Source organism: Vulpes vulpes, chromosome 14 (genome assembly GCF_048418805.1).
Source record: "Vulpes vulpes isolate BD-2025 chromosome 14, VulVul3, whole genome shotgun sequence".
In the NCBI taxonomy this organism is placed as follows: domain Eukaryota; kingdom Metazoa; phylum Chordata; class Mammalia; order Carnivora; family Canidae; genus Vulpes; species Vulpes vulpes.
In genome coordinates this window covers 75,940,539-75,967,659 of record NC_132793.1, presented here as the reverse complement: position 1 = coordinate 75,967,659, position 27,121 = coordinate 75,940,539, and the positions used below count along the sequence as shown (strand labels likewise).

The 27,121-nt window shown below is 43.5% G+C and overlaps 1 protein-coding gene across 1 annotated transcript in view; it reads right to left on the bottom strand.

Annotated features, from left to right (window-relative positions):
* Window positions 1–13,212: 13,212 nt before the first annotated feature.
* Window positions 13,213–27,121, bottom strand: part of ARSB (arylsulfatase B) — a 207,930-nt gene continuing 194,021 nt past the window's right edge. Inside the window, exon 7 of the mRNA XM_072736939.1 lies at window positions 13,213–13,418. Coding sequence (XP_072593040.1) covers window positions 13,228–13,418 — 191 coding nt within the window. The 3' untranslated portion in view covers window positions 13,213–13,227. The remainder of the gene's footprint in view (window positions 13,419–27,121) is intronic.

Sequence of the window (27,121 nt, the reverse complement as noted above, 5' to 3'; positions counted from 1 at the left end):
GGGACCCTGACGTTTGCACAGACTTTTCCACTGGCAGCACCAAACCTATTGCCAGCCGTGGCTGGGCACTTTCTGACTATTTCTGGCACAACTCTGGCAGCGAAGTAGACACTTGCTTTTAAATCCCATCGTGGTTCCCCTGGGGTCCCACACAGAACCCTTGGCAAAGCTCAGGAGCTGCCTATACCTTCCAGAGTTCAGCTGGGTCTTGGCCTGCATATAAACAGGAAATCTTAAGGTTCCAAGGGGCACCTTCTTCAAGCAATAAAGGCTCTTTACAAGCCCCGCAGTAAAAGACACTGAACCAGAAAAGTAAACTCACACAGAGGGGTGACTGCATTCATGGACTTGACCAGTACTAACCCTCTAACTGTAATGATTTGCACAGATGACCTTCCAAAGAAAAATAAAAGTAAAAAAGTAAAAGCAGGCCTTCCAAAGTGGTGCAGAGCATCAGAATTTGGGAGGTGTCGATCCCCAAGTAGGAAGCTCTGAGTAATTATTAAAAGGGATGAAAGGGACACTGGGCGGCTCAGAGGTTGAGCGTCTGCCTTTGGCCCAGGGTATGATCCTGGGGTCCCAGGATCGAGTCCCACGTTGGGCTCCCTGCAGGGAGCCTGCTTCTCCCTCTGCCTGTGTCTCTGCCTCTCTATGTCTTTAATGAATGAATAAATAAGATCTTTATAAATGAATGAATGAATGATTGAATGAGTGAGTGAGTGAATGAATGAATGAATGAATGAATAAATAGAATGAAAGAAAGGAATCTCACGACCACTCTAGGAAGAAGAGTTGAAGGAGACTAAAATTTAGAAGGAAAGGGGAACAAGAGAAAAGAAAGGCAAACCAAACAAAATGAAAAATAAGTTCACCTCTTACAGGGGAGCCCGATCTTGGAACCCTCCGGAAGGCCAGAAGGTCAACCGGGTATTGTTAGCAGGTGACTCCCCTGTGGTAACACCCAGCAAACAGCTGAGGGGGTGGGCTGGGAGGTGCAGAAGGTAAACAGGATGCTGGAGGGAACTGGAAATCAGCATCACATTATAGGAAGTGCTCTGACTCCTGTGGAAGGTGTAGATGAAAAATCTCGCTTAAGCTCGCTGCTTTATTAGCTTGAAAAAAGCTGATGCATTTTTCAGCCTTTCTTCCATGTAGAGAATTCATAAAATGCCCCTTTAAAAAAGTCACATGCATCACACACCTGTAAATGAACCATAAAAAAGGAAAAAAATACCAGAGTGGAAACAAATATCATTATGATTTTGAAATACGGAATTGCATTCTCTCTAATGCCAGACTTTCGATTTGATAATAAATTTAAGACTCGGAGGAAAAATATTCATTCTTTTCGGCCATAATAATAACAATGGTTACCCTTACTTTTTCTTTTTTTTTTTCTTTTTTTAAGATTTTATTTATTCATTCATAAGAGACATAGACAGAGAAAGAGGCAGAGACACAGGCAGAGGGAGAAGCAGGCTCCTGATGCCATGACCCCAGGATCATGGCCTGAGGTGAAGGCAGATGCTCAACCACTGAGCCGCCCGGGGGCCACCTGCTCTTACTTTTTCATACACTTTGGAGGGAGGACCAATTGGAAAATAAACTAAGAGCAGCAAGAGCTCTTACCTGGCATTTATTACATGCTAAGCGCCATCTCAATGGTTTACGTGTATTAACACCTTCAATCCTAACAGCAATTGCATGAGCTAGCTACCATTATAATTTCCTCTTTATAGATGCAGAAAGCCAAAGCACAGAGAGATGAAGTGAGCCGCTCAAGGTGACACAAGTAGTAAGTAGTAAAGCTGAGATTTGAACCCAGATGGTCTGGTGTGAGAGTCTGAGCTCCTGAACTGCGCTGCTAGCAAGAATACTCTCGAAACACAGTTGTGTCTAACAGGAGACAATGGACCAACTTCAAATGAATGCTGGAGTGAACTATTAGATCACAAGCAAGACTACAACATAGGGTTCATTTGAAGTTGATTTTAGAGGATCTAAAATCTTTTTAGATCCTTTTATCTTAAAGCCTTTTATCTTAAAGCCTAAAGAGTCAACCTTTCTTAGCTTAGTTTTCCCTAAACTTCTCTTCCTACTGAGGCTAGAAGACTCCATAGCGGATACTTCCTTCTAGGAATGAGGGTCGCCTCAATATGTCACGCCTAAATCAGTTTCTTGAGCAACTGTGAGGGACAGAAGAGTAAATAGGAGTTTGGAAAAGAAACAAAAACTGGATCATAATATCCTAAGTGTCGGACAATCATTTTTATTCCTTTCAATCTTCCCCTTCTCCACCTTGATTTTGAAAGATTTATTTTAGTTCCATTAAAGAACAATTTCCAGACTACAAATGGTCAATGAGCTGCCAAGGAGTCCAGTTGGCTCCTACCCCTGTTTCGTGGAACCCCTCAGTACGTCAGGCCTGCAAGGAGACCTGTGCTATCCCATGGCCCATCCGAAAAAATGCATTTTGCCAAGTGAGCCAGTCTTAAAACCGGTTTACTGTGAACATTTTCACCCTGTAATCTTAAACCCAGCAATGAAATTTAAAAAACCCAGTGTGTTTGTATGATTTCCACCAAGTTAGAAACAAAATCTGATGACTGCTCAGCCCACAGAGTTAAGAAATTTATAGTCTTGAAAACATTCACATGCTTACTGAAAATTTTATCCCATGCATTAAATAATCACTGGTCACAAACTATAATTCAGAGTTTTTATGTCCCTAAGTCCTCTAACTACAACCTAAGTTCTCTGGATGGTAATTTTGATGTGTGTGGATGTCTTTGATCAGTTTTGTAAATCTCTCTACCATCTGAAAAGCAATTTTAGTTGATGTGATTAGGCATTAAGAAGCAAAGTTAACTGCTCTAGAAATTTTGTCCGCTCTAGAAATTTTGTCCTAATGCCTTGGTCTCAGACTTCTCTGAGAGATACTTTGCTATTGTTCAGGGGGCATGGATTTCTATTGGTGGTTACTTTTATTTTTTCAAACTATACAGACGCTAATGAAGATTTGCTGGTTGCCTGTTTAAAGAAAATCTTTAAGGCATTTTAAAGTGTCTTTATAGGCCGGGTGCCAGATGCTTTCTTTCAAACATGTGGAGAGAGAGAGGAGGCCAATGCCAACAAGTAACAGAGGAACAATTCTATAAAGCATATATGCTAATATTAACCGCATTTTCTGAATGTTCTTTATTATATAAACTAAAGGGCCTTTGTTCTACGGTGAAAAGGAGCAGATAAATCAATCACTGTGGGAAAAGTTTCTGAATGCTTTGTAAAATAAAATTTTACATGTTTTATACGTTCATTATAGAAGAGAGCAAAAATACAAAAAAGTTTAAAGAAAACAGTAAAATCACTCAAAGCCTCACCTCCCAGAGGAAGGAAAACTGTCGTATTTTTCTACACACACACACACACACACACACACACACACACACACCACGTATTTTTTAAATCTTTGTGACCCTGCTCTACTCAGGTTTGTCCCTTTCTTCAATGATCAGGGCTTGGTGAGGTCAAGCTGGTCACCTATGGCTTATTCTTTCCCTGGATGAATTCATTCCTAATAGGATCTTCACGGCCTCATTCAGACTTCTGACAGACACCCCCCAGCAGTTTCAGAAAAGCCCTGGCATTTCTGCATTTTAGCATGGACTCAGTCTGGGCCACCTTCTCACACCCTTGTCCTTACATTTAGTATAAAGAGTAAGAGAAATATGGCAGCTGCCTTCTAATGTCGATAGGGTGATCACAGAGGGGAAGGCACACTGTGGCTCTGTGCAGTTCTAGGGGACGAAGCGAAGCTGGGACTGATGGGAGATAGAATAGTCTTGCTTGAGAAGCATGGAGTTCTCTGCCCTGAGCTACATTCCCTTGTCAGGATGGCTGGGGATACAAGATGGAGAGCAGAGACAGTTGATGACAGTGTCCTTGCCATAAGGTTCTGAGACTCCTTTTCTTTACAGGGTTGACCTTGTGTCTTATCTCCACATCAACATCCTGATCATGGCTATAGCCGCAGGGCTCAGTACGGTGTCGGGCACATGGTAGGTGCTCAGTATTTGTTGGAACAAAGAAATGAATGTATCCGTGAATCTGACTGCTGTGGTTACTCCTTTGCCCTGCGTTTCTGGAGATTATGGACAAGCAACTATGCTGGAATTTAAACAGGCTTTGGTGGAAAGGATGGAGAACTGCTGGCTTCTTAGCTCACAGAATTACCCATTTTCTGTTGTTTCTTGGGAGGACCCTTGGCCCTGGTTTTCACACAGTGGTATGTGGAATGGACTGGGAGACAGCCAGTTTGGGCTTTTTCATCTACCAAACAAAACAAACCCAAACATTTGATTTGATGGATGGAATCCCCAAGTGGATGATTTCACTCCTTTTTTTAAACAATGTATGAGACCACTGGCCTCCTGCAGGCATTCTCTTGGTGGGGGGTGTGAGAGGAGTAGTGAACTGCAATGGGGAGATAACAAGTGCTAAAGGATTAAAAAGACAGGGAATGACTTTAAACTAGCAAACACACTTTTCAGGGATCAGATGTTCCATTCAACCCAAACTGACAATACAGAGATCTAAAATCAAGTATTGCTATGTTTTTGTAACACAAGGAAACAATATGTTTTAAAACTTCTCTACCAAATGACGTTCTAGGACTTGACAATATTTTCTGACCTGCTTGAATGAATACAAACAGCAAGCAGCTCCATAAGCAGAGATCAACAAACAGATTTGAAGCGACGGCTTCAGAAATGATATACCCGAGTTAATTCTATGTCTGAGGAGTGGAGATGAAACCACCAACCAGGAGTGAAGGTCTGTTTTTTGCTTCGTCATGCGCAAGTGGGGATGCCGGGGAATCTCTGGGGAGCTGCGGTCAGCTAAGGTTTCAATTTGAGAGAGTGGTAAGGGATGGGTGTGTCTCAGAGGCCTCAGAGGCCTCAGGGGCGAACCAGGTAACTGGAAATACCTTTCTCCACCCTACACAAGAATGCCAAACATCAACGCAGCTCGCCCCCTTCATTCACACCAGCGTGGTTTACAGATTGAACAACATTAATGGGCACATTCTCAGGGCTTTCAAGGGGACACATTGTATCTCGAGGCATTTCATCTGTAGAACCTGTTTAGGTAGGACGTTGTTGGACCTTTACTCAGGACAAATAAAAACTTCTACTTGAGTGAGAAAATATGCCCAGTGTTCCCCTTCCGGAACTGGTAGTTAGCACAATGTACACTTGGCTTTGGGCCAGTTTGAACACAGGTGAGTTCAACCAGACATACAACCCACCAACTAGTTGGATAGAGGTAGCACTTTCTAGACTAAAGTGTCAATTACTGGTATTTACTGGCCAGGAACATACTGTTCCACCCATCAGCACCATAGCCAGGAACCAGAGGGAATGTGAACAGGTCAGCCATTGGAATGTGGTCACAATAAGAGCCCGTAGCTACCGGGCAGGAGTACCGACTGCATGAGTTAGCCCTGGGACTCTCAGGGCCTTAGGTCAGGCAGGGGCAGCCTTGAGGCTTCCGTATTCTTTCTGGACTGGGCTTCTCTCCTGGGCCTACACCTAAACCACCATCAGTTCCGCACCCCCTCCTCCCCAGGAACTGGACTTGCCCCAGTCAGGCTGTGCCTACCAACTCCTCCTTTTTTTCTCACTATTTTTTTTCCTGAGGGAAACTAATTAAAAATGTAGAACAGTTGTCATCATGGTTTTTCTGAAGCTGCTTGGCTCAGCCTTCCTCCTTCATTTGAATGAGTTCTGTGGAAGCTTACCTCTCCCTTCTAGCAAGGCTGCAACATACTAACCTCCATTTCCCAATCTTCTACTCTCACCCCTGACTCAACACTTCTCTGTCCCCCTCAAAGATTCCTCAAAGGGGCACCTGGGTGGCTCAGTAGGTTAAGCATCTGCCTTCAGCTCAGGTCATGATCCTGGGGTCCTGGGATCCAGTCCTGAATCGGGCTGCCTGCTTGGCAGGGAGCCTGCTTCTCCTTCTCCCTCGCTTGTGCACTTTCTCTCTCTCTCTCTCAAATAAATAAATAAATAAAATCTTACAAAAAAGATGCCCAAGAATTTGTTCTTTTTTTTAAGGGGTGAGGGGCAAACGGAGGGGAGTGAGAGAATCTTAAGCAGGTTCCATGCCCAGCGTAGAGCCTGAGGTGGAGGTCCATCTCATGACCCTGAGATCATAACCTGAGCCAAAATCAAGAGTTGGCTGCTCGACTGACTGAGCCACCCAGGGGCCCTGGAAATTGTTCTTTTGTAAAAAGATCTGCCAGGGTGAAGGGAGTGATTTGGAGGTGAGGTAAGGAGGCAGGGCAATTACATCACTCAGACACAGAATTGCCCTTAGAAAAGTCCCCTAGGGCATCCTGGGTGGCTCAGCGGTTTAGAGCCACCTTCCTCCCAGGGCATGACCCTGGAGTCCCGGGATCGAGTTCCATGTCGGGCTCCCTGCATGGAACCTGCTTCTCCCTCTGCCTGTGTCTCTGCCTCTCTCTGTCTCTCATGAATAAATGAATAAAAGCTTTAAAAAAAAGAAAGAAAAAGAAAGAAAGAAAGGTCCCCTAGATGTGTCTCTTTTCCCTCAAATCTCTGCCTTTGGATGCTTCCCACCCAAGCTCCTTCAGCTTCAGTATCCTATCCTTCTTAACTCCAATTTTCCCATCACATGCACCTCACCCCTTTGCTTATGCAGAGTAATTTGGCTCCTGGACATGCAGAAGCAAGATGACATTGGGGTCCAAAAACAAGAACTCCCCCAGGCACCAGGAACCCTCCTGGTGGAAGAATTTTAAGTATCAGATCATTTTTCTGTTTTACTTTTTCTCCCATCACCTACACCAACTCATCTAGGCAACCTGCACATCAGCTCCTTTGAGGTCCCCGACAAGCTACACCTGTGGCAGGGGCAGCTTCTCTTTGTGCCACACCGATTTCTGGAATGAGCTCAAATAGACACCTACTCACCCAGGTAGGCACTGCCCCTCTGTTCTGATTCAAAGCTTTTGGTGACCCCCACACGGGGCCAGCTTCATGGGCACCAACCCAAGTGGTGGTTCAGGGCCCCACATCTAGAAGTGCTCTAACACAGTTTAATGCTCTACCATCACCCTCATGAAATTCTTAACAGATTTGAACTAAAGGCCCCACATTTTCATTTTGTACTGGGCCGTGAAAATTAGGTAGCTGGTTCTGCCCACACATGACCCTCACAGAAAATCTCCCTTCTCCACAGCTCCTCACAAGCCTAATCTCCAGTCCAATCTGCCTTGACCAAACCACTGTGAGCTGCTGAGCCTGGAGAAGGGGCTGTGCAGATGGAGATAGTAGGGTCCCTCTTTTGCTCTAATGAACCCACAAAACCAGCGTTTCTGGGGAAGAGGCAGGGGGAGAAAGCATGGGGGTTGGAGGATGAAGAAGAGCCCCTGCAAAGTCATCCACCTTGCCCTCATGCCCATTCCAGAGATTTTACTGGTAGAGAGCATTCCTTTGTGTAAAGTCCTTTGCAAGGGTTTCGAAGGTGAGGATATCTCTGAGAGGGTCAGTACCCCACATTATTGGTCTCTCCCACCTTGAAACAAGCCCCTAAGCTGCTGTAAGCTGATCCCTGGTGGGCGTGTTGGCACAGGGGAAGACTGAAGAGGGAGTGAGGGTGCCGTGCGTGGAGCAGAGGGCATCCCCAGGGAGGAGAAAGCAGAATGAGGCCTGAGAGGGGGCCCTGAAGGGGCGGCGGGGCGTGGGGAGGGAAGCTGCTGGAGTACTTCCTCTACTTCGCCAGTGTGCTGGACTCAGAACAAAGCTGTCCTGCTCAGCACATCTTGGTGGGTAAAAGGAGTTGTATTAATTTCCTCTGGCTGCCTTGTTTTTTTGTTTTTTTGTGGTTTTTTTTTTTTTTTTTGCCAGTGACAAATGACCACATCCTGGGTGGCTTAAATTAGCAGAAACTTACTCTCTTATAGTTTTACAGGCTAACGTCTGAAATCAAGGTGTCAGCAAGGTTGGTTGTTTCTGGCGGCTTTAAGGGAGCATCCAATCCATGCCTGCCTCTTAGCTTCTGGTCACTGCCTGATAACCTTCGGTGCTCCTTGGCCTGTGACTTCATCCTTCCAGTCCCCGCCTCCCTCTACACAGTGCCCTCTCCTCTGTGCCTCTGTGTGTCTCTCTTTCTCTTACAGGGACACCAGTTATCAGATCGAAGGCCCAGTCTACATGCAGAATGATCTCAGCTAGAGAACCTTGACTTAATCACACTTCCAGAGACCCTATTCCCAACAATATTGAATTGCTTACTTCCAAAATGCTGAGAGACTACATCTTAAATGTTCTCACCATAAAAAAAAGGAATGATAATTAGGGGAGGTGATAGAGGTGTTAGTTAAGAATGGTGGTAATCATATTGCAAACATACAAATGTATCAAATCAACAGGTTGGATGCCTTAAACTTACACAATGTGGTATGTAAATTATATCTAAAGTTAAAAAATAATTTTAACAAAGAAGTTATTTTCAAATAAGGTCACATTCATAGGTACAGAGGATGGGATTTGGACGTATCTTTTCGGAGCCACAATTCAATTTATGACGGTGTCTTCACATTTTTCAGTTTGCTTACTTTTTATGCAAGCTTCTTGTGAACTTTTGAGCTTTGGTTTCTCCCTTGATGGGAATGCTGAAATCCTAAGACTGATTATTAAGTAATAACAGCAAAACCTCTACAAATCCAAGACATTTTACAAGTATGTACCACAGGAGACTCTGCAGGATCTCCCAGGATCTCAGGAGAATGGCCAAAGAACAATAGCAAAATGCTTTTGAGCCCTTCAGTAGGAAAGTCTCAATAAGAGCCAAGTTCTATGTTTTAAATATTGTTGTGCATTAGTCAGAACATAGAAATGTGAGTGTTTACAGTTCTGAGACTGAAATGGGAAAGTAACAAAAATGTGGTTCTAGGAGATTTTCATTAGACTTACTGGTTTGTTGCAAAAAATATATAAAAAGCCTAACACAATATTTGTGAATAAAACCTCTACTGACTAAATTCTATCCACCACTCTCACATGCTTTTAGAAAAAATTGCTTTTCAGCAAATTATACCAAAACAGTACTACAGGTGAACAATGAGAAATTATTCACGATTCCTAAACACAAAGGAAAGATTCCATTACCCCAGAGATCTGGCATATTAAAATTATTAAATGAGGAAAATAATCTTATAAAAGTTAGGGGTTTTTTTCCCCTTCATTCATCTTCACCACTCTAGGTCAGTTCTACTTAAGTATCATCATGGCTTGGATCAAAGCCATAGAGTATTCGGCAGCTTTGAGGTTGAAATTTTTCCCTCTGAGTTTTTTCCCACTAATTTTCTTTTTAGGATGCCAGGTTACCTCCCATTTCCTTCTTTTATGTGCAGAAAATTCCCAAACACCCCCGGGTGTCATCCTAATCACCTTTCATGACCAGTAACATCACCAAGCAACTAAACTTAAGAAATTGTTTTCATGGAAAAATAAACTTGAAGGAATAACCCAGAACATAATTAAAATGATAAATAAAGGAAGTAGATCTACCAGATATTAAAATACATCACAGGGCTACAATACTTAGAACAGTGTGGTGGGGGAAGAACGGTAGCCAGAGCTGGAGCTCGGGGACCCTGGGACCGACCCCAGGCCCAGATGCCGCGTGACTGCAATCTCCCAAAAGATCCCAAACCAGAACAACCCAGCCAAGTCACTCCTCATCTGAACCCACAGGAACTATGAAAGAAACTACTGTTTTTGTTTGAAGCCACTAAGTTTGGGGTGATTTGTTAAACAGCGGTAGTCATAGATTTTTATAGCTGACTAATACAGGCACTCTCAGTGCTTGCTGGAGGTGGACTAAATTGGCACATCCTCCTTGGTGACGAGTAACTTACTCCTCTTATCAAAAGAAAACATACACAGGCCCTTTGCCCAGACATTCCACTTTTAGAAGCTTCCCGACAAATATACGCACACAGATGCATACAATGTATTTATCACAGCGTTGTTTAAATAGAAATTATTAGACATAACCTAAAAGGCCATCAATATGGGCCTCTTTAAGCAAACTATAACATTCAATAAAATATCATTCGGTCTAACAAAGATGATGGTATTCTTTATATGCTGACCTGAAAAAAAAAATCTCCAATGTAATTTCTAAGGAGGTCAATAACCAAAAAGCAAAGTGCAAGGCAACGTGTAAAGTGGCCCTTTAGAAAGCGGAGGAGGAATATTTGTTCATAACTGCATGAATACACAAAAATTATCTTTGTAAATCACACAAGAAACCCTCACGCCCATTGCCTGGAGAAAAGTACTGAGGCAGCGACAGACAAGAGTGGGAGGGCAGAGGTGTACTGTGTACCCTTTAACATCTTTTAATTTTATTCCAGTGAATGTATTAACTTAATCATAAAGAAATAAAATTAACTTAAACAAAAGACATTTCTGGGGTGCCTGGGTGCCTCAGTTGAGCATCTGACTCTTGGTTCCAGCTCAGGTCATGATATTAGGGTCATGGGACTGAGCCTGAGTTGGGCTCCACACTCAGCAGAGAGTCTTCTTGATTCTCTCTCCCTCTCTGCTCCTTCCTTCTCTCTAAAAAAGTAAACAAATTTTGTTTTTTAAAGGAAATTTCTAACAGTTGTTTTGGCTTTGACTTAATGCTGTCTGGACTTTCAGATATTAGAGCTGAGTCTTCAAAGTGAGGTACACGTAGGCCCAAGGATCAGGAACATTTTCTTTCAGGGTGTATATTTGTGGGTTAGAGGCTAACGGGAATCAGTGTCCAGATTTAGAATGAGTGCAGAAGTTCCTGCCTGAAATTCACTTGCCTGGAGAAGCCCCTTGCTAGGCTGGTTCTCCTTTCTGACTTCTCCCTAGCCCTCCTTCCACCTCTCACCTGTCCTACACTGTATGCTGAGTGTCCCCCTGGAGAGGAAAGACCCTAGGAGGTGGAACCAGGGAACAGCTCAAAATATTGGCATTGCTTTTGAGACAGCAAAGAATTTTACAGATTGGGAAATAAATCCTTTTGTAAGTCCCACTCTTGCAAAAGCTAGTTTCTAAGTTTTTGCATTCCAAAAAATTGAAAGAGAACCTGTTGCGTTGTCAGCTGATAGCACATTAAAAATTATTTTTGATGGGGGCGCGTGGGTGGCTCAGTGGGTTAAGTGTCTGCCTTCAGCTCAGGTCGTGATCCTGGGGTCCTGGAATCAAGCCCCATGTCTGGGTCCCTGCTCAGCAGGGAGTCTGCTTCTCCCTCTCTCTCACTGCCTCTCCTCCCTCCTCATGCTCTCTCTCTCCCTCAGATGAATAAAGAAAATATTTTAAAAATTATTTTTGACAATGGATTTCTGAGCCACTTTTTACATGTAACGTGAGCCTTCAGAGAAATGAGTGACATTGCTGTAAAAGTCTTTTCATTGCCATCTGCTTGATTATATAAATAACAGTTGATCAGCACTGACATTTTTAAAAACAGAAAAAGGTAATACAGTTGATCCAATAAATTATACTCAGCCATAAGTAACTGAACTTCCTTAAAAAGCAAAGCAGCCCTATATCCATCTTACTAAGTGATTCATTTCCAATGAAATTTTTCTTTTATGTTTAATGATTCTAGTTGGCCAAAACAATTGTAGTGATAACTCCATCTAAAGTTTTCTTTTTTCTTTTTTTCTTTTTTTTTACCCTTACAGCTTTACAGTCACAAGATTTTTCTTTTTTAAGGTTTTGTTTATTTATTCATGGGACACACACAGAGAGAGAGGCAGAGACACAGGCAGAGGGAGAAGCAGGTTCCCTGCAGGAAGCCTGACGTGGGACTCGATCCCTGACCCTGGGATCACGCCCTGAGCCGAAGGCAGACGCTTAACCACTGAGCCATCCAGGTGCCCCAAGATTGTTTTTTTTAATTTTAATTTTAATTTAATTAATTAATTTATTTATTTATTTTTAAGATTTTATTTTATTTTATTCATGAGATACAGAGAGAGAGAGACAGAGAGGCAGGGACACAGGCAGAGAGAGAAGCAGGCTCTATGCAGGGAGCCCGACGTGGGACTCGATCCCAGGACTCCAGGATCATGCCCTGGGCGTGAAGGCAGGCACCAAACCGCTGAGCCACCCAGGGATCCCTTTTTTTTTTTTTTTTTAAATTTCAATTTACTCACATCCTTTTCTTAAAGTATGACAAAGTGATTTTATTTTATTTTATTTTTAATTTTTATTTATTTATGATAGTCACAGAGAGAGAGAGAGAGAGGCAGAGACACAGGCAGAGGGAGAAGCAGGCTCCATGCACCGGGAGCCCTATGTGGGACTCGATCCCAGGTCTCCAGGATCGCGCCCTGGGCCAAAGGCAGGCGCCAAACCGCTGCGCCACCCAGGGATCCCGACAAAGTGATTTTAAAGAAAAAAAACCTTTAAAGCATACAGACATATCAAAGGTAAAATTCTTTGGGGGACATGTAATGAAATTATTTTAAAGTAAAAGAGAAACAATGTAAAATTTGTATGTATTAAAGAATTTTTTGATATATATTTTTAAAGTGATGATGGGGGGATAAAATTGCTGTCATTTTGGATACATTTTAAAGAATGATGTAACAAAGTGTTTCAAGTGTCCATATTCATAATGTGTTGGAAATTATGTCTTTTGCTAAAGAAATATTTTAAATAACAAAATTGCATAAGGGAGAAAGTTCTTCGAATTCTTTCAGCAGTGCACAAACAAATCATTTCAACTATTGCTTTAGAGACCATCTGGTTCTGCTTTCTTCACTTTGCAGATGAAAAACTTGTTAAGGTCACCAGTGACATATGCTACCTGGTCTCCCATCTCCTGGTGCAGGCACCGGGATCCAATCTACAAGGCAACAAGCCCACCCTGCGAGGGCTGAGAAATCCCCTACAGTCCTTCGCAGAAACACCTGAGTGGTGAGGAGCAAAGAGCAGCAGCCCGGATCCCAACGCTGTGCACTCCAGTGACCCCTCGGGAATGGAGATTAACCCAAGCAACAAAATGCTGTCTTCCCACATCCTGGTGGGGCTTGTGCAATGCCCCCTTAGGACAAGACTTCATTTTCTTTCCCATCTTTATTTCCTCTAATTTCTGTGAATCTTTTGCTTCCATTTGGCTTGCAAGGCACCTCTCCTGTAACAAGCCTCATCGCCACTGCCTACGGTGCCAGCAAGTGCTGGCTGGGACCCAGAAAGGGAGAACGGGGCTGCCAAACCTTCTTGACTTTGCCTTGGTAGCTCTGCTTTCTCTTGCTCTCACCCCGGACCGGCCTTCCATCTTTTCATTCAGCTGTGGGCAGTCCTGCCATGTAACTGCTTTTCCAAATTCGCACACATCTGCAAGAGGAAGGAAGGAGAAAACTGCTCAAAGTGTTGGGTTAGCCATAGGGAGTGTTCGAGTAGTAGGTAAATCAGGGAGATCTGGCCTGGAATTAAGTGATAACACCCAAATGAGGGGGGAAATGTATAGATTATGAATGTCTGCTGCGTTGCTTTTGTCTAACATTCTGAGATGAGCCAACACTACCAATGGGCACTTGTAAACTGCACAGAGCTATATGCTGGATGCGATTCAGGGAGTCCAGAACAATCCTGTATATGACCAATAACTCCTGCAGTATCTGGTATCCCCCAAATTAAAGTTATTGCTTAGGCCTTCTGGACACTAGTTCATTTTACCTGGGTGGCATAATTTGGTGGGAATATCATAAATGCAGCCTGCTTTATCTTACAGAGAAGAACCATGAGAACATGGGTCACAGGACAGCTAAGTTTTGAAGTGGGGACTAGAGGTGACATAGTAAAAGATCCAGAACACAAGTACTGAACCAAGCTTGTTGGGAGGAGGCAGCTATGGCCTCTGGGGTGGACATTCAGTGTGGCGTGTTCCCATATGCAGCCTCATTTAACCCTTCCTACAGCCACATAGGTGGGCATGGTCTTCCCTGCTTTCTTCGGGATGTAATGCCCAGGTGGCCTATCACCCTTCTGAAATTTCTTTGAAAGATCAGTACACAACAGAGACCGTGCCAGAAAATAAATAAATAAATAAATAAATAAATAAATAAATAAATAAATAAATAAATAATAACATCTTGTATCCATGAAGTTCCACATGTTGACGAGTGCTTTCACATGCATCATGTTATGCAGGGAGAAACTTGGCATGTCTGACCCCATATTGCTTCTATCCCCCGCCCCCGCCCCCCGCCGCTGTGACCTAGGGGTTCAGGAACTCTTGATTAGGCCTGCCTGTAGGCATGCTCATCATGGAAGGAATTTTGCTTACAGCAGAGATTTGAAAACTGCTTTTTTTTTTTTTTTTTTTTTACCCCAAACCTACCTCATTCGAGGAGATAAGGAAGTTTGCACAGCAGTGACGATGTTACATTGAAGATTTACAGGAACTGTGACCAGATTTCGGTACCGAAGATCCACAGACCAAGGACAAAGGGGTCACAGGAGCTTCCCTCAGGTTTCTACAGCCTCCAGGGCCCTTTTGATTCTACACTCCCCCCTCCTCCTAACGTAAAAGCAGCTCCAGTCCCCTGCTGAGGCCGCCTCCTCAGCTTGCTGCCTTTCTGGAAAGAAGTCCCTTTCCTTGCCCATATTGCCTCTGCTCGATTTATTGGCCTATCTTGTGCAAAGCGGATGAGCGTGGACTTAGTTACAATTTGGTCCAGACTTGGTAAGAGCCTCGTATCTCGTATTCAAAGTGTCCTGAGGATGGCTTTACAATGAGCACAGCTGACACCCATAGCCCACGTGTCCTGCCTTTGGGTTTAGTGATTTGGTGCTTTCCCCATAGGCTACAGAGCTCTGCGCAGTTTATAAGAGACAATCCTGACAAATTTCCTTGGCCTTATAGGGAGGATAAATTGGATCACTCCAGCCATGTGTATTGAGAAAATATTCACAATTAGACTCCCATGCGATCTACCAAGGTCTGTAGGTCCCTAAAAACCTGATCCCTGCCTCCTTTCTAGTCCTTAATGATAACAAATCCCTCCCCACTGGTTATTTTCTCTGCCTGGATTTCCTTCCCCCCAGATCTATCCATGGTTGGCTTATTCTCATGCCTCAGGCCAAGGTTGATTGCTTTAGACTCTCGCTTACCCTCTTATCTAAAGTGGCCTTCTGGATTACTCTCTCACATCATCCTGTTATTTCCTTGAATGCACAGCACAACTTGCTTCCTTACTATGTACTTTTATCATGTTTTCTCCCCTGGAACATATGTCCCATGAGACAAGGAGCAAGTCTGACTTTTAATTGCTCTATTCCCAGTGCTGGTACCTAGGAGATACTCGAGAAATGCTATTTTGTGAATAAAATGAATAAGCAACTTCAACTGGGGATGCTTAGTCTGGGGTTGTGGCCTGCTAGCACTTCTCCCATGGATGGTTATGCTGTGATTTCAACAAGAGTTCATTCGGGAAACCACACTCACTGACTCACCTAACTGTGAAGGAAGGAGCCATTATGTACTTGGAAGGGTCTTCTGATCTGCCTGCCTCAGGAAGGGGAGTATCAAGATCATATCGGGCAAACTTGTCACATACAAATCCTCCAGTCTATGTATAAACTGCTTGACCTTTTAAAAAAAGTAAAGCCCATATGCTCTCATTCAATTTAATAACACAGTCAGGAGGAAGCATAGTATATAGGATTATTTAATTGAAAAATGTATCAAGCAAAAAACACTCTTCAATCTGCTTTGACAAAGTGCTGAGCTCAGGAATTCTTCAATCCCAAGAGATTCCAAAGGCTCCAAAACATGTTAACCTCAGAGCAATTTCACTGGACTCTGGTCATCTCAGACCTGAGATACTTTTGACTGTTTAATTAAAGAGAAAAAAAAATCCATTTTTTCCTGCTGTTTTCTGACCATGATGTTAGTTTCTTTAAAGCAATAATTTCCTGGGAATTCTAGCACAAGACAGCAATCAGAGGCAAAGGAGCTAAAAACCATGGGAAAGGGGAAATCTTAGAAATACAGACTAGAAAAAAGAGTTGAAGACTAATTTTTTTTTCAAGGTTCAAAACATTTTCGGATGTCCCCTAACAGAATAGAGGTCAATCCAAAATTTATACAATGCTACATTAATGTATTTTTACCCTATGAGAATATATCCAAAATAAATTTAAAAATTATAGTTGAAGACTGCAAATGGAGAGAGATCTCATATCAGTTTACTTTATACCATAAGAAAAAACCTAATAACTTCCAAATTGTCACTATAATTTTGGCAATTTCCTTCCTAAACTGTAATACAGGAAAAGCAATCATACACTTTTTAAAAAAATTTCTTTCTTGGGGATCCCTGGGTGGCGCAGTGGTTTGGCGCCTGCCTTTGGCCCAGGGCGCGATCCTGGAGACCCGGGATCGAGTCCCACGTCGGGCTCCCGGTGCATGGAGCCTGCTTCTCTCTCTGCCTGTGTCTCTGCCTCTCTCTCTCTCTGTGTGACTATCATAAATAAATAAAGAAAAAAATATTAAAATTTTTTTTCTTTCTTTTATTATGTATATAGAGAGAGGATGGAGGGGCAGAGGGAGAGAATCTTGAGCAGACTCCCACTGAGCACATAGCCCATCATGGGGGCCCAATCTCACAACCTTGATATCATGACCCGAGCTGAAATCAAGAGTCAGACACTCAACCAACTGAGCCATCCTGGTGCCCCAGTAATTATTATACTCTAGTATTGGTATAGAAATAGAGTAAACCATCCTGGAACTGAGATATACATTTTTAACCCTAGTGATACAATGATGTAATGTCTTTAATTAGATTCCTTACTCATTTTTTTTATAACTGAGATTTTAGTAATGATAGACTGGTCAATTTAAACTAGTCTACCCATTGAGGTAAATTGGAGGAATTTTGCAGCAGGACATTAGAAATGTCTGTTTGAAGGCATCTGAGAGCTCTCAAGATGGTATAGAATTCCCAGGCTGAAAGACAGAGGCCCAGAAAGGTGGCCCAGCACGTGGAGATGTCTTTTCCTGGGAACATGTGCCAACTCTGAAAGTGGCTGAGAGGCTGAAAGCTGCTTTTGACAGCCATATTGGGCTAAGGGGCCTACACTAGTGCCCACCAAGGGGGCCTCTGGTGAACTATAAATTGAGACCCCAAAGGGATCCATCTAGGAAAAAGGGTGGACTAGATTTAGAAAAGCCTTATAAGGATTAAAGCTCAACTTTATTTCGAACCTTGAATTGAGATCATCCAAATTGGTGGTGTTCCTGTCTGGTAGAAAAAAATCACATTAGACCTAATTAATTCTACAAAAAATGTTGCAAATACATTGGGTACACACTAAAAAATAACTATGATAACATGATGAGGTAAGGCAACATGAAAATAAATCAATCAACCAAACCAATGCAGAAACAACCAACCACAAAACAGACCCCCAAGAGCTTCAGATATGCAAATTATCAGCACAAGTCTTACTTAACTGTTCACTATGCCAAGGAGATAAATGAAAATATGGGTAATTTTGACAAGAACTAGAAACTATAAGTAAACAAATAGAAATTTCAGAACTGAAAAAAGACGACTGACATTAACTTAGTGGATGGGTTTAACACAGATGAAGAGAGAATTGATGAAAAAGAAACAAGTCAGAGAAAATAATTCAGGATGAATCATGAAGAGATAGATTAATGGAGAATATCTGAGCAAGGATAAGTAAAAGAAGATACAATAAGAAGATATTACATACTTGAGAAAAAGAGTGGGAATGAGATAAAAGTAATATCTGAAGAAATAATGCTGAGAATTTTCCAAAGCTGATCAAAGATATCAAGCCATATATTCAACTAATCTTACCAATCCTAAACAAATTTTTAAAAAAGAAAAGAGGAAACGATATCTAGTCACACTATAGTAAAAATTCTAAAACCAAAGAGAGAATAATGTTCAACAGATCCTGGTTATAATACAAACAACATTCAAAGGAGTGAAAAAACAATATAGAATTTAAAAAATTGATACAGAAAACTGACTTTAACAGAAGCAATGTAAAACAAAGGCAAAGGAGTAATATCTTCAAAAAGCTGAAAAAAATAACTGTAAAGGTACCAGAATGACTGGGAAATACATCTTTAGATAAACAAAAACTGATAGAATTTGGCACTAGCAGACTTAAGCTAAGGACATTATTCAGGCAGAAGGAAAATGACACCAGATGAAAGCTTAAAGATGCAGGAGAAATCGGGGGTGGGAGGAGTTTAATTTAACTTAATATTGACTTATCAAACAATAATAAGAATTAGAATATACAACCACAATGGTAGATAAAGATGGGGGGAATAAATGGAATTCAAGTACTCTAAGATCCTAACATTGTTCAGGAAGAAGACAAAAATAACAATCAAATTAGACTTGTAAAGAATTCATTTATTACCTATATGCAAAGGAGAGTATAACTTCTAAGCTGGAGGAGAGGAAAAAGAAAATAACAATAAACTTGAAAGTTCAAAGTAAAAACAAAGAAAGGAGAGGAGAAAAAGAATGTAGACCAGAGTAATAATAAGTTACCTGATTAAGAGTAACAATAAGTTCCTTAAGACTATAAACTATGGAGTCGTAATTACATACAATGCAATGAGAGAGTCAAAGATCTTCAAGGTAACATAAAAATTACGCTTATAAGAATTATCTATATCTCTATGTATATGAATACAAAAATACTGTAAGTAAAGAGATGGATAAGGAAATACAATATAAATACCAACGAGAACAAGTGAGTATAGCCATGTTAACATCAGATCCAGTAAACTACATCTGTAAAGAGGGACACAATGATGAAACTTACACTAGGAAGATATGACAACTCTAAATTAATCTCCACTTCAAAATATAGCTTGAAAATAGTATAAAGCAAAAATGGACAGAACTAAGTGGGAAAACAGATAAAAATATTTCAGTGGGAGTTTTTATTGACATACTTTGTAAGTGATAGAATGGAACAAACAAACTCAGTAAGACCATGGAGGACTTCAGCAAAATGAAATGTAAGTAAGAAATAACATGAGAGACAACACGGAACATTCGGCAACTTTAGGGCATAGCCTGTGTTAAAGCATATATGGAAAAAATCAATCAGACACTGTGTCACAAAGCAAATCCTGACAAATTTCCAAAGATTGAAGTCACATGGCATATACTTTGACCACACAGCAACTGAAAAGAAACCAGTAACCAAATCATATTAGAAAAACCCCATGTGTACGGAGATTAAAAAAATAAGCTTCTAAATAATGCCTTGATCGAAAAAGAAATCAGTGAAAACTAGAAAATATTTTTGGATGGCATGAAATGAATAAAACATGGGGGAAACTTCCTGATTTTAAAATTTTGGATGTAAAAAAAAAATGATAATAAAATAAAATAAAATAAAATGTTGGATGTTGTCTATGGAAGAGCTAGATTCAACTTTTGAAAACTTTCTCATGCTCCCCCCACAAAAATATATCCTTTCTCTCTCCCCTCTTCCCATCTTCCCAAATAGTTTTAGCACATTTTGGTTAAATTAATATTCATAATATGACTATATAAATATTTTTCACAAAATATAAATGGGGGTAGATGTTGCCTTTAAGGCAGACCAAGTCTTTACCTCTCATCTACCCTGTCGACTGCCCGATTCCTTTGCTATCTCTGAAACTCCTCACTCCAGCTGCTAATGACATCACATAACAGTTAAGTAGCTAAAAATCTCCACAATCCAGCCTTCAGGGCCAAAGCTTGAACTAATGGCAACTCAAGATGGAAAGAGATGTGTTTGCATACAGCAAAATGGCAAGAGCAAAGCTAAGGAATGCACAATGGAAATAGCATTAAAAAATAATAATTAAAAAGAGAGTAGATCTTCTCAAAGCAGGCAGGATTAACTGTCTTTTTGGCTAACTATAAAAGTGCAGAGCAAGAGCAGCCCAAGAATCGAGCATTCTGAATGATTTTATTACAGGGGAAAAAATAACAAACCCAACTTTTGAATTTTCCTTCTTTCAATACCAAAAAACAAAACAAAACCAGCCTCCCCCCACACACATGAGAAAAAAAAAACTAAGAAAAGAAAGAGAGAGAGAGAGAGAGAGAGAGAGAGAGAGAGAAAGGGAGAAAATAAGAGGCAGTTTCCAGGATACAAATCCATTGCTTAAAAAATGTTCTCTCGGATACAAACATGTGCTTATGAATGTGAGCAGGTGGTGTTCCGTCTGCTGTGACCCCAGAAGACACCCTCTCTATGCTCCAAGTGCAGGGGATGGTGTGTAAAGAAAGGAAAGAACCCATGCGACAGCCAGAGCAGGGGGGGAAGTACAGCAATGGTCTTCGCAAAGGGCCCTGAAGCCGCATGAACAGGGGCCCCGTCCAGCTCCCTGTGGCAAGCCACGCGCCTCGGCCAACAGAAGCCATGGGATGCTCTACAGCACGCGGGGGACACTCTCGGATCAGGATGGGAGAAGAAAGCATAGATACCATCTGTGAAAAATAAGAGTAGGACTTTTGTTTTCCTCCTGTTGGAATACATAGGTTTCTATGGAAGAGCTGGAAACTTCACCATTCGTTTGTTATTAGCTCAACAGACAGTGAGGGAACACTCAGTGAGCACCCAGCTTTCAGCTAAAGCTGGAGAGTTTCCTCAAAATGAACTTACAGTTCAGTAGGGAACACAGACATAAGAAGGCAACCACAATAGTGTAACAAGGTTAAAATTGGGTGGATTTCGGTGTTACAAGGGCCCCGGGAGAGGTCATGGTCAGTGCAGTCTGGGTGGATGGATGGGAGGCTTCAGAAACTGGGCATCTAAGGTGACATCTAAACCACAAAGGTCTGTGACACTATGAGAAAATGTAATTTTTAAAAAAGATTTGATTTATTTATTCATGAGAGACACACAGAGAGAAGCAGAGACACAGGCAGAGGCAGAAGCAGGCTCCTTGCAGGGAGCCCAGATCACGGCCTGAGCCCCCCAGGCCACCCTGGGAAGATGATATAAATCCAAATGATATCAACTCCGGACTTGCTGGTCTATCAGCCCCACTTGACGTGCACATCTCAGATTGCTTGTATACTGTTTCTTCCTCAAACAGAGATAGATGTTGGTGATACTCCGGGCGCCTGGGTGGCGTGGTCAGTTAAGCGTCTGCCTCCTGCTTGGGTGGTGAGCGCAGGGTCCCTGGATCGAGCCCTGCATCGATGGGCTGTGCGCTCGGCATGGATTCTGCTTCTCCCTCTCCCTCTGTCCCTCCCCCGGCTCGTGCTCTCGCCCTCAAATAAATAATTTTTAAAAATCCGTTGATTATACTCATTGTTGCTAAGACTTTTGCTTTTTCCCAATCATCTTAAGCCTGAAAGCCTTTCTGTTGCTTTCCTTTTCAGATCACCGTCTACAAAGGCCCCCAGTCCACTCATTGCTTGGCCCAACTTCTTTTTGTCTCATGATGCAGTCTTACCTCAAATTATTACTTGGGAGTTAAAGGAGAGTTCCTGGTGGGAAAGGCTGGGACTTCTTTTGAGAACTGGCTCTCAGAAAAGGCCATCAAAAGGTAACCAGCCACGTCCAGCTTTTGATCAAATTTTAATGATCACACTGATATAAACCACTTTCTGTTCCTGATCTATTTCCCAGGGTCTGTCCTGTAATTAATCACCAGCCGTATGTGCTCCGGGGCTCCAGGCCAAAGAGAAAATGCTCCAAGGCTTGGTCTCAACAGTTTGTGCAGGGACATTACAGAGCACTTTTTATTAGCTCTGACTCACCCTAGACCGTCTCCATAGCCTGAAGTAAGGCTGCCTGTTACCTTTGTTTCCTCCAGTTCCCATAGATACCACCCCGAGGGGCTCTGAAAGCTCCAAATATAGGTTTCCTCTGTTTTTTGGTCCTTCTCTTGGAAATGCATTGTGGATTTCCATCTCAGCTCTGGGTTTTCAGGTGACATGGCATTCTCTCCATCACCTGCTCAGTGTGACACTACTTTCCCACAGGGGTGACCAAAACATTGTGGCTGCCTCTAGAGATAGCCTCTTTCTTGGACTTGGGATTTGAACCTGGTTAGAAGCGAGGCAATGAGGGGCACCTGGGTGGCTCAGTGGTTGGGCACCTGCCTTTGGCCCAGGGAGGGATCCCGGGGTCCTGGGATTGAATCCCACATGGGGCTCCCTACAGGGCCTGCTTCTCCCTCGGCCTGCGTCTCTGCCTCTCTCTGTGTGTCTCATGAATAAATAAACAAAATCTTTAAAAATAAATAAATAAATAAATAAATAAATAAATAAATAAATACCTGCAAATTAATTACTCATGCAGATGCTCCAAGCAATTTTTTGAGGAGCCAGGTAACATCTGCCCATGAGCTGAGTGCAGGTAGGCTGTCCTAAGCGGAGGCCCAGCTCCTTCCATGGATCTGGGAGGTCCAGAGGGTGGGGGAAAGGGCAGGGGAAAGGGCAGTGGGGAGTTTTGTTGCCTTGGCAGCGCATCTGCCGGGTCGCCGAGGAACCTTGGCCGGTCCAGTGGGTGGTCTCTCATAGTCACACTTGACCAGCTACACAGCGCAGCCCACACTCTGCTTACGGCCTCTGCCAAAGTATTTATTAGGAGCTTTGCCTTCTTGGAAGACTATGGCTAAGGACTTTATAATTAAACACTTCGTTAGTTTCTTACTGTGAATTTCCAGGGCTGCTGGGACTGGGCCTGCATTATTGATGGCACCGGAAGGCGGATCACCCATCAGTCTCCGCAATCCTTTTACCCCCAAGTGGCCACCATACACCCTCTGCCCCAGGAGTCTGTCAGCAGAATAGGAGAGAGTCAATGCCAGAGTTAAAAAGAAAGAATTCCCAGGGTCTCCACACTGGTCGGCATACATTTGTACGGTGGCCAAAAGCAGGCTGGGAAATGCAGCAAGTCCAACCCCCATTTGTCATCCTTTAATGGTCTATTCTGAGCTCATCCCATAAGTAAATGGGACATTCCAGTGGATAAGGCTGCACTTTCCCCATGGTTCATCTTTCAAGATTGTCACTAGTGAGTAGTTGAGAAGCTCTGTGGGGCCGAGGACTGGCAGGCCTTAGAGAGAAGGGCGGAGGGACAGGCCCGGAGCTGCTGAAGGAAGCTGGCGGAGCAGGGTCGTGAGATCAGTACAGATTCCCTAAGAAAGGGTCATTTTGTGGCCTAATTTGAGGCCTAGCTTCTTTTCTAATTCCGATAGCATGAGAGAACACCACGAAAACAGCTAATGCCTGAGCGCTCCCCTTTGCCAGTGGAATGTTCTGGAGCACTTCATGTGCGCTCTCTCGTCCCTCCTTGCTCAGCAGCTTTCCACCAAGTCCCGGTTTCCCTTCCTGCCCGCAGGAGTCGCGGCTGGAACGTGGCCAAAAGGCCCAGAAGGACATTTCCCAGCCTGGAGGCAGGGGAGGCCCAGAGTCTGTACCTTTTCAGAGGGAGGGTGACATGAGTGTGCTGCCCCCCCACACCCCAAGCTGGAGCCTTTGGGGGAAGGAGTCGGTCTCCTCCATGCTCTTTCCTCCTCTCCTCTCCTGTTGGATGAGTTGGTGGAAAATGTAAAGGTTTTAAAACCTGTGAGCTGCTATTAGGTGGTGCCTAAGCCATCCACCAGCCCCAGCACCTGCCCCAGATGGTTTCATGACAGAGAAATGACAGCACCTGCTCCTTAGCTCTCCATTTTAAGGATCTTTATTAGAAAGCTTCTGTTATTCTAACAGACTTTGCAACAACTCTCCAAGGCAAGTCATTTTAATTGACCTCGTTATTACCTGATGATAAAATTCCAGTTCTGAGAAGTTAGGAGCTTGGTCTGCAGGAGTCCCACTGTGACTAGTTAGCAGCGCTGGGGTCTGTGATGGGAGAGGTCAGAATAGTGGTCCCTTGGGAAGAGTGGGTTCCCTGAGAGGGTGCACAGGGAGACTCCCCCCACCCTGCCTTTGGTTTTCTTTCTTTTTTTTTTTTTTTTAAAGATTTTATTTATTTATTCACAGACACAGAGAGAGAGAGGCAGAGACACAGGCAGAGGGAGAAGCAGGCTCCATGCAGGGAGCCCGACGTGGGACTCGATCCCAGGTCTCCAGGATCACAGCCCAGGCTGCAGGCGGCGCCAAACCACTGCGCCACAGGGGCTACCCCTGCCTTTGGTTTTCTTTTGCTTTTCTTTTTTGCTTGGATTAGTAGTTAACATTCAGACAATGTTTTATCCTTATACAAAGCACTTCCACACAATTGGCTCATTTAATCCTCACAAATGCCTCGTATGTTGTACAGATGAAGAAACTGAGGTTTGGACAAGTTGTGTGTCTTGAACACACTTAATAAGAACTAGATCTAGGCTTTGAATGTAGGTCTTCACTCCAAATCCTGTGCCCAATCCATTATCTGCATGCTGAAGCAACTTGCAACTCTCTCACGTGGAAATTCAAACACCAACTCATCCTAGTTTAAGCAAAAACCAAACCACCCCTCCAACCACCACAACCACAACCCCCCAAGCCCATATTGCCATTCACTGAATTGATAGAGCACAAAGGTGAATGGGCCAGAGTAGCACGGCTGTCGTCAGACTTTTTGTTCCCTCACTCTGCCGGTGGGTTTCCTCCCGATGGCTAGAGGAGCATGGGCCGGAGCTTCCAAGGTCAGCAACCACATGAGAAAACTCAGTTCTTGCCTACTTCTCTAATAGTTCTAAGTCCTAGGGAAAGACCCAGGGTGGGCTGGGTTGGGCCAGTTGCTTTCTTCAAGAACCAATTGTTGAGGCCACGGGGAGGGGGCAAGATACTGTGATTGGCTGACCCACTTGAACCACATGGGATGGGTAGCAGGACAGGAACAATTATCTGTGGGAAGTGGACGACGGTGGATGCTGATGGTCAAATCAGGAAGGGATATTGGACAGACAAAACCAGATCCATTACACATATCCTGCCTTATAGAAAGGATTCACCGTACAACTGGCAGCAGCATCCCTTAATGGAAAACATTGTGTGTGTATGATATAGGTGACTGTCCCTTGGTCTAACTATAGACTTCCTCTTGCACGGTGTGTTCCAAAACATTGCACCCTGTGACTTGCCTGTTCCTTCAAAACCCGCCGGGGCTTCCTAGCAGCTCCCCTCTAATTACAGGCCCCGGGCAGGCTGACCAGCAGCACGTGCCTAGTCTGTCCCAGGATGGCCAACGTCCCGGATTCCGGGGACGAAGGAGTGGGTATCCTTGGAAAGAGTGGGAGAGACAGGGTTACATATACTCTCAGCGTCCCGTTTCCAGGGTTTGTTTTTGGTTATTCTCGGGGGATCAGAATTCACTTTCCCTACAGTCCCTCCGGGGAACTGAAGAGTAGTGAGAAGTCAGATATGCCCGCATGCCTCCTCCTCGGTGCAGACGTGCAGCTCCCAGCCAGAGCTGATGTCCTTGGTGGCCCCACAGACACGAGCTTCCCCGCGTACTGGGCCGAGTACTGGTGGGGGACTGTCCTCTCTCTATGCTGCCATGCGACCCAACAACTTAGGACACATTTTTAAAACTCCAGATATCTCTCTCCCCCGTTTTGCATTTGCTTCTAAACTTTTCAGTAAAAAAAGAAAAAAAAAATTTAACCCACAATAAAATGTGATTTTTACATGGGCCTTGCACACATACACGCAAATTGTAACCAAAAATATTTCTTGAAAAAAAAAATATTTCTTGAAAAACACCTAATACTTCCCCTTACCCTGTGTGTTGCACTCCGATGTGTCCAATTTTACTTCAGTTTTTAAAATCTGTGGGACATAACTGGATACAATTTCATGACAAGTTGTGTGGCCTGCCATGGAAGAAGAGTCACAGAGGCCAGCCGCCCTAGCACTGCTCTGCGTGCATCATCAGTGTAAACTGATGCATCACCATCAGTGAGCACCTTTGCGAATGCTTCGAAAGCCTTTTGTGTCAGGACTCCAGCCCAGGAGCATGTGAACTCGCTGGGAGGTTAGGTAAGCAGGTCCTGAGCCTGACCTCACCTCTCTGCTCCTCAGGAGGCATCTCTGAGTTAGCCTGGAGGCTTGCTCAGCGCACCGGTCCCACGGTCACGCAGGCTCTGCTCCACACCTCCGGCAGTTGGCTGGGTTATTAAAAAGCTCTTTGTTGTTTCCAATTGAAATGAACTTGCTGCCAAGTGCCTGCCTTTGAATCCAGGGGAGCTGAATCTCTCCTTCACAATATACTTTACAATCTTTGAAAACAATGCCTATTAACTGTCCTGAGTTCCCTGTCATCAAGTTCTTCCATCTATAAGGCACGGTCCCTAGGTCGCTCGCCGTCCTGTCTGCTGTTTCTGGACACTCCTGTTTGCTAACATCCGTTTAAAATTGGAACAAGCAATTGAGTTCTTGGTAAATCTCATCCCATTTTAAAAAATCAGCTGATATAAAGGACAGAGCCCTTGATTCCAAGATACAGAGCCTGGTCCTACCTGCATGACACTGGGCCAACTCTTTTTGGCCAATTTCCTCATTATTAAAGAAAAGATTGTGTTGTTTGGTGGGCGCAGGCTTTCAGTTTGGGATGATGAACACCTGGAAGTGGGTAGTAGTGATGGCTGCACATCGTAAACGTACTTAGGGTGATTGAATTATACGTTTAAAATGGTTGAAATGGGGGGGTCTGGGTGGCTCAGTCAGTTGAGCATCTGCCGTCAGCTCAGGTCATGATCCTAGGGTCCCGGGATCAAGCCCCACATCGGGCTCTCTGCTCAGCCAGGAGTCTGCTTCTCCCTCTCCCTCCGCCTGTCACTGCCTACTTCTGTGCCCCCTCTCTTTCTGTCAAATAAGCAAATAAAATACTTTTATAAATGGTTGAAAAGATAACTTATGTATATTTTACCACAATTTAGAAAAACAGGGAGGGTTAGATGTGGTGATCGCCAGGATTCCTTCCCATGCTTCTAGAGTCTTTGCCATCTGACCTCATGTTACTTTGCTTTGAAGCCCCCAGCTCAGCCCCAGGCATTGCTTGGACAGCAGAGGGAAGAGGCTGGCTGATAT